Source organism: Cannabis sativa, chromosome 8 (genome assembly GCF_029168945.1).
Source record: "Cannabis sativa cultivar Pink pepper isolate KNU-18-1 chromosome 8, ASM2916894v1, whole genome shotgun sequence".
Taxonomy (NCBI): domain Eukaryota; kingdom Viridiplantae; phylum Streptophyta; class Magnoliopsida; order Rosales; family Cannabaceae; genus Cannabis; species Cannabis sativa.
Genome location: NC_083608.1, coordinates 9,864,511 through 9,872,238, shown reverse-complemented (window position 1 = coordinate 9,872,238; position 7,728 = coordinate 9,864,511). Strand labels below are relative to the sequence as shown.

Genomic DNA, 7,728 nt, shown 5'->3' with positions numbered 1-7,728 from the left:
GTGAATGGTTTATTGCAAGTTTTGGAAAAAGCTTGCTGGTTTTTTTTGAAATCTGTTAACTCTGCCAGGATTGCTGAGTTATTGCTGGGTCATTGCTGTATCAACTGGGACATACAAGTGGAAATTAATCACCCAAGTCTATTTTCCAAATCTGAAATTACCACCACTTTAAACACTTTTAGCTTCTTATTTTTACTTTATTTAGTTTAAAAAATTAGTTCTCAAGTTTAGAATCAAGACTATAAATTTTCCTTGTGAATTGATGTGTGATTTTATTTTATTTTTATTTGAAATTCTTGGAATTGCTTTTAGTTGATTTAACATTATTTAGTGAAAAGTCCCTGTGGAGACGAACTTTGATTACTTATCATTGTATTACTTGTTTATGATTGTGTACACTTGCGCAATTATAAAGCAATAGAATTTTCACAAGAAGTTTTTGGCGCCGTTGCCGGGGACTTTAAGTTCTAAATTTTGTTTTATCAACTAATTGACATTCTAAGAATTTTTGTGCTTTTAATCTTGCTGGTTTGTCTTTGAAATCTCAGGTATCTATAGTGTATGAACCAACAAGAGGACTTTGAACTTGCTCCTATTGATCCCGAGATTGAACGCACATTCCGAAGAAGAAGAAGGGTTCAAAAGGCTAAGGGCCGAGACATCATGGCTGAGAATTTTGATGATGATGGGGTTGCTCAACAAATTGTTAATCCCATCATATTGGCAGATGATCGAGCAAGGGCTATAAGGGAGTATGCAGCCCCCATGTTTAATGAGCTCAATCCAGGCATTGTGAGGCCTGAAATACAAGCACCGCAGTTTGAGCTCAAGCCAGTGATGTTTCAAATGCTCCAAACCGTGGGGCAATTCAGCGGGATGCCAACTGAGGATCCTCACCTCCATCTCCGTTCATTTTTGGAGGTGAGTGATTCTTTCAAGATCCAAGGAGTGAGTGAAGAGGTGTTAAGGTTGAAGCTATTCCCATTCTCACTACGAGACCGAGCTAGATCATGGCTCAACACTTTGCCTCCTGAGTCTGTGACCAATTGGAATGACCTTGCTGAGAAGCTTCTGAGGAAATACTTTCCTCCTACTAGAAATGCAAAATTCAGAAGTGAGATCATGTCTTTTCAGCAACTTGAAGATGAGTCCACAAGTGATGCGTGGGAGAGGTTTAAGGAACTTTTGCGAAAGTGTCCACATCATGGCATTCCACATTGTATTCAGATGGAGACTTTTTATAATGGCTTGAATGCAGCTTCTCGAATGGTGTTAGATGCATCGGCCAATGGTGCTATTTTGTCGAAGTCTTACAATGAAGCATTTGAGATTTTGGAGACCATTGCAAGTAACAACTACCAATGGTCCAACACAAGAGTTCTAACAAGTAGAAAAGTGGCGGGAGTCCTTGAGGTAGATGCAATAACGGCTTTGACAGCTCAAATGGCTTCCATGACGAATGTTTTGAAGAATTTGAGTATTGGGAACGCTAAAAATATTCAACCAGCTGCTGCCATTCAAAGTGATGATGTCTCATGTGTGTTTTGTGGAGAAGGGCATGCGTTTGAGAAGTGTCTATCTAATTCGGAGTCCGTTTGTTACATGGGAAATCAGAATTTTAACAGAAACAATGGGGCATTCTCAAACTCTTACAATCAATCTTGGAAGAATCATCCTACTTTGTCTTGGGGAGGTCAAGGAGCAAGCTCAAGCACCACACCAGCCCAAGGAAGACAAGCATATCCACCGGGTTTTTCACAACAACCGCGACATCCACAACATGCTCAAAATTCCCAACCAAGTTCTTTGGAGAGTCTAATGCGGGATTATATGGCCAAAAATGATGCGGTGATACAAAGTCAAGCTGCCTCTCTTCGAAACTTAGAGTTGCAACTTGGACATTTGGCCAATGAATTAAAAGCTAGGCCGCAAGGTTCTTTGCCTAGTGACACGGAAAATCCAAGGAGGGATGGGAAGGAACAATGCAAATCCATTCACTTGAGGAGTGGCAAGCATCTAAAAAATTTCGAGGAGGAAATAAAGGGTAGTGGGGAGCCCACTTCAATCCAAAACGACGAAAAATTGAGTAAAAAACTCGCCAGAAATTGCCGATACTGCACCGCTTGATACAGCATCGGGTCAGCAATCTGACAGTCAGCAATCCGCACCAGTATGTACTAAACCACCCATTCCATTTCCTCAAAGATTTCGGAAACAGCAGCAAGATGGGCAATTCAAGAAGTTTTTAGATGTGTTGAAGCAGCTCCATATCAATATTCCCTTGGTGGAAGCATTGGAGCAAATGCCGAACTATGTCAAGTTCTTAAAAGACATTTTGACGAAGAAAAGGAGGTTGGGGGAGTTTGAAACTGTAGCTCTTACCGAAGGATGCAGCGCCATGTTGAAAAGTAAGATTCCACCGAAGTTGAAGGATCCGGGTAGTTTTACAATCCCTTGTTCTATTGGGGGGCGGGATGTTGGAAGAGCTTTATGTGATTTGGGTGCAAGCATCAACCTCATGCCTATGTCGATCTTTAAGAAGTTGGTTATTGGTGAAGCATGTCCTACAACTGTTACATTGCAACTTGCTGACAGGTCCATGGCCCATCCGGAAGGAAAAATAGAAGATGTTCTAGTACAGGTTGACAAGTTCATTTTTCCAGCTGATTTCATCATCCTAGACTATGAAGCTGATAGAGATGTGCCTATTATCTTGGGTCGACCATTCCTTGCTACCGAGAGAACTCTGATTGATGTGCAAAATGGGGAGCTCACAATGAGGGTGAATGACCAAAAAGTCACCTTTAATGTGTTCAATGCTAAAGATTTCCGGATGAGATAGAAGAGTGCTCCCGCATAAGTGTAATTGACTCGATAGTGGCTGAAAAATTTCACAAGGAAGCTTGGAAGGATGAGAAATTTATAAGTTCTTTTGATGAGCTTGAAGACTTGAGTGAAGATGAAGACAACCAAGTTGCTTGGGTGGAGCCATTGCAACCTATGCCTAAATTCAAGAAGCCCTTTGAATCTTTGGAGTTGAAGGAAAGTAATTTTAAGCCTCCAAAACCCTCCATCCAAGAACCACCAAAGTTGGAGTTGAAATCCTTGCCAAGCCATCTGAAGTATGCCTATTTGGGGGAGAATGACACGCTACCAGTTATTATAGCATGAAACTTGGTAGTTGATGATGAAGGTGCCTTGCTAGAGGTGTTAAAAAAGCATAAGAAAGCAATCGGGTGGACTATGGCGGACATAAGGGGTATTAGTCCAACGATTTGCACGCACAAGATACTTTTAGAAGCTGGCTGTAGCAATTCTGTTGAGCATCAGCGAAGATTGAATCCCGTCATGAAAGAAGTGGTACGAAAAGAAGTGATCAAGTGGCTAGATTATGGTATTGTGTACCCAATTTCGGATAGCTCATGGGTTAGTCCTGTTCAATGTGTGCCCAAGAAAGGAGGAGTCACGATGGTGGCTAATGCAAACAATGAGTTGATTCCTACTCGAACCGTGACCGGTTGGAGGGTGTGTATGGACTACCGGAAGCTAAACAATGCTACTCGGAAGGATCATTTCCCGCTGCCATTTATTGACCAAATGTTGGATCGTTTGGCGGGAAAAGAGTTTTATTGTTTTCTTGACGGATATTCGGGTTACAATCAGATTTCTATAGCACCAGAAGATCAAGAGAAAACCACCTTCACTTGTCCATATGGTACCTTTGCCTTTAGGAGGATGCCATTTGGATTGTGCAATGCTCCCGCGACTTTCCAAAGGTGTATGATGGCTATTTTCTCGGATATGGCTGAGAGTATTTTGGAGATATTCATGGATGACTTCTCTATCTACGGGGATTCATTTGGGGTTTGTTTGGAGAATTTGGAAAGAGTGTTAGCAAGATGTGAAGAAACCAACTTGGTGCTTAATTGGGAGAAATGTCACTTCATGGTTCAAGAGGGTATTGTGTTGGGTCACAAAGTGTCTAGCAAGGGGATAGAAGTTGACAAGGCAAAGCTAGAAGTGATTGAGAAGTTACCAGCCCCTACCACGGTGAAAGGCATAAGAAGCTTCCTTGGACACGCGGGTTTCTATAGGCGCTTCATTAAAGACTTTTCTAAGGTGTCCAAACCCTTGTGTAACTTGCTGGAACAAAATAGACCATTTGAGTTTACCGCTGAATGTAATGAAGCATTTTTGAAGTTGAAGACAGCTCTTGTTACGGCCCCCGTGATTGTAGCACCCGATTGGTCATTGCCCTTTGAACTCATGTGTGATGCAAGTGATTTTGCCGTTGGGGCTGTTCTTGGGCAGCGGAAGAATAAGATCTTTCATTCCATTTATTACGCAAGCAAAACTCTTGTTGATGCCCAGATTAACTACACAACTACTGAGAAAGAGTTGCTAGCGGTGGTTTTTGCCTTTGAGAAATTCAGATCGTATCTTGTGGGAACCAAGGTTGTTGTGTATACTGACCACTCGGCAATCAAGTATTTGATAACCAAGAAAGATTCTAAACCGAGGCTTATTCGTTGGGTTTTGTTGCTACAAGAGTTTGACTTGGAAATTCGAGACAGAAAAGGGACAGAAAACAAAGTAGCGGATCATCTCTCTAGGTTGGAAACTAACAATCACAGCAGCCACTTAGAGGGAGAATTACAAATTCAAGACTCATTCCCAGATGAGCAACTGCTAGTGGTAGAGCAAACACGGGTACCATGGTATGCAGACATTGTCAATTACTTAGTTGGAGGTGCCTATCCACCTGATTTTACCAAGCAGCAGCTCAAAAAGTTCCTTCATGATAGCAAGTTTTATTTTTGGGATGAGCCATACTTGTACAAGCAGTGCCCAGATCGTATTATGCGGAGATGTGTGCCAATGGGTGAAGTTAGAAGCATCTTGGAGCATTGTCATTCAGCTCCTTATGGTGGCCATTTTGGTGGACAACGCACGGCGGCCAAGGTTTTTCAATCCGGGTATTATTGGCCCTCTATTTTTAAAGATGCTCATGCTTTTGTTCAACAATGTGATCGCTGCCAGCGAGTGGGAAATATCTCCGCCAGGAATGAGATGCCTCTTAATTGTATTTTGGAGGTGGAGTTGTTTGACGTTTGGGGTATCGACTTTATGGGACCTTTCCCACAATCCTTTGGGAATCTCTACATTCTAGTGGCGGTGGATTATGTGTCAAAGTGGGTGGAGGCAATTGCTAGTCCCAAGAATGATGCTCGAGTGGTTATGAAATTCCTTCATAAACATGTCTTTACAAGGTTTGGGACTCCTAGAGCTTTGATAAGTGATGAGGGAACACACTTTGTGAACAAAGTGTTGGCTGCCCTCTTGGCAAAATATAGTGTAAAACACAAAATTGCTACTGCCTATCACCCACAGACTAACGGGCAAGCTGAAATATCTAATCGGGAAATTAAAGGCATATTGGAGAAGGTTGTAAATCCCAACAGAAAAGATTGGTCCCAACGCCTCGATGATGCACTTTGGGCGTATAGGACAGCATATAAAACTCCTCTAGGCATGTCTCCATATCGCCTAGTTTATGGGAAAGCATGCCATCTTCCCGTGGAGTTAGAACACAAGGCGTTTTGGGCACTAAAAAATCTCAATATGGATATTTCAGCAGCTGGAGAAGCAAGAAAGTTACAGCTGAACGAGTTGGATGAATTGCGTTTGTTTTCATATGAGAATGCTAAATTGTATAAGGAAAAGACAAAGAGATGGCATGATGATAGAATCAAGGAAAGAGTTTTTGCAAAAGGACAAGAAGTGTTACTCTTTAATTCAAGGCTCAAACTCTTTCCTGGAAAATTAAAGTCCCGTTGGTCTGGCCCGTTTACTGTGCAAGAAGTGACTCCTTTTGGTGCGATTACAGTGAAAGATCAATAATCCGGGAGGGAATTTAAAGTGAACGGGCAGCGGCTGAAACACTATTGGAGAGGCGAGGTCAACCGAGAGAAGACATCGATTTCTTTGAAAGATGCTTGATCATTGTAATTTGGGGTGCCTAAAAAAAAGAAAAAAAAAAGAGAAAAAAAAGATTGAATTGAAAAAAAAAATTGAAAAAGAATGAAAAGAAAAAAAAAATTCTCAGTGAAAGGCACCCCTTGAGAAAAAAAAAAAGCAAAAGAAAAAAAACAGAAATTATATATATATATACATTATAATTAGCTCTAAATAATTGTCATGGTGAAATTGAGATTGTGTTCTTTTCTTTGTGCAGAGAATCAAGTGAAGGAGATGTGGAAGTAAAGAAATTTTCAATTGGGCAAAAGCATTAAGTTTGGGGTGGCAGGTTGCTGTTCAGTTGCTATAGCAAAGGCTTAGCAAGAGGTGTTTTGGTAATAGGCTGATCGAATGAACTGGGGTTTGAAAAAAAAAATAAAGTGAATGGTCTGATCAAGAGAAACATGTGACAAAAATTGTTTTAATGGAGCAATCATTGGGCACCACTCTTTTTACTCAGTCCAATCATTTGGAGTGATGTACTTTTGTACTCAAAAATGCCACATAAAGTATACATGTATTATTTTGTGGGGCTTTAAGTTGTTGACTTCAGTCAACTGGGCCCCTCTACTAATCAGAGCCCACTTCTCTCAGCCCAATATCCAACCCTACCAATTCATCATCTTCATCCATCACCAACACACACAGCCGCACTTCCCTTCACCAACGTGAGCCAGCAACGAACCACTGTACCAAGTCGAGAGTCCAGTCGATCATCACTCAACTCAGGCCATCTCCTTCCCTGTACAAACCGTAGCCACAGAGATCGCAACTAGCGACCAAGACTCAACCTCCGTTCAAACCTCCCAGCCATTTCCTCCATTCAACCCGAGCCACCTCCAAGCTCGCACCTTCGCACCACCAATTCACCTGAACCCGTAGCCACAGAAATTGCACCAGCAGCTCGCCATTCGCACCACCTCCGTTTGACTTTCACCACCTCACTCATCAACCACGAACCAAGCACCAAGCCGAGCCATTGCATAGAGTCTCAGTCGACCCACCACCGTCGCACCTTCAGTCAACCTAGAAACCCCCTTTCACTCGCACCACCCACGACTTCACCAGAACACACCTCCGAGCATCACAGTCCCTGCACATCCACGAATCCAGCAGCTCGCACGAATGAGCTCACACTCAACGGATCCACCTGACTTCGAAGCAACCCAGCCGAGCCATTTCAGTCGGCACTTACATCAACCCGAGTCAAGAAACCGGTTCAAGCTAAGTTTTGATTGGGTAAATTAATTTGAAAGTTATTTTGGGTTGTAGTGCATAATTGGTAGCTGTAGTGGACTGCGAATATTTTGTGAATTGCATAATTGGAAGTTATTTTGTGATTTAAGTGTGGTAGCAGTGTGATAATTTTGGATTGGGTGGTTTGAATGGAAATTTGGTGGAATTGTTGAAGAATATTGGGCTGAGAAAAATTGGTGAATTTGAGAAAAACTGTGATTGTGAACAGATTGATGCATGGAAGAGGGTTTATTTGGTATAAAGGAGTTAATTTGGATACATTGATAGTTTGAAATTGGGGTTGTAATTTGGAAATTTTTAGTGTGGTTTTGAATGCTTCACTGTTCTCTGCCGTGTTTGTATGATGGTGATTCTTAGTGAAATGGTGTTGAATTGGCAGTGGTAGTGTTAGAAATATTGCAAGTTTGAACAGATTAGTGGTGTTGGATAAATTGGACATTGAATGAGTTACAC

General features: G+C 41.8%; 1 protein-coding gene and 1 non-coding gene across 2 annotated transcripts; one reads left to right on the top strand and one right to left on the bottom strand.

Moving 5' to 3' along the window:
• Positions 1-663: 663 nt before the first annotated feature.
• LOC133030385 (uncharacterized) lies at positions 664-2,842 on the top strand. The gene is made up of 3 exons (XM_061103122.1): positions 664-834; positions 1,339-2,008; positions 2,103-2,842. The coding sequence occupies exons 1-3, from the start codon at positions 664-666 to the stop codon at positions 2,840-2,842; spliced, it is 1,581 nt and encodes a 526-aa protein (XP_060959105.1).
• Positions 1,105-1,211, bottom strand: LOC115701669 (small nucleolar RNA R71). Its single transcript, XR_004008659.2, has one exon. It is a non-coding gene; the product is annotated as a small nucleolar RNA R71 (small nucleolar RNA).
• Positions 2,843-7,728: the final 4,886 nt, after the last annotated feature.

What these genes read in the sequence shown, in the direction of transcription:
- LOC133030385 (XM_061103122.1), top strand. Translation starts at nt 664, where the DNA reads ATGGCTGAGAATTTTGATGATGATGGGGTTGCTCAACAAATTGTTAAT. An exon ending in CGCAGTTTGAGCTCAAGCCA is followed by an intron (nt 835 to 1,338) that starts GTGATGTTTCAA and finishes GAGATTTTGGAG; the next exon opens with ACCATTGCAAGTAACAACTA. An exon ending in ATCCATTCACTTGAGGAGTG is followed by an intron (nt 2,009 to 2,102) that starts GCAAGCATCTAA and finishes AAAACTCGCCAG; the next exon opens with AAATTGCCGATACTGCACCG.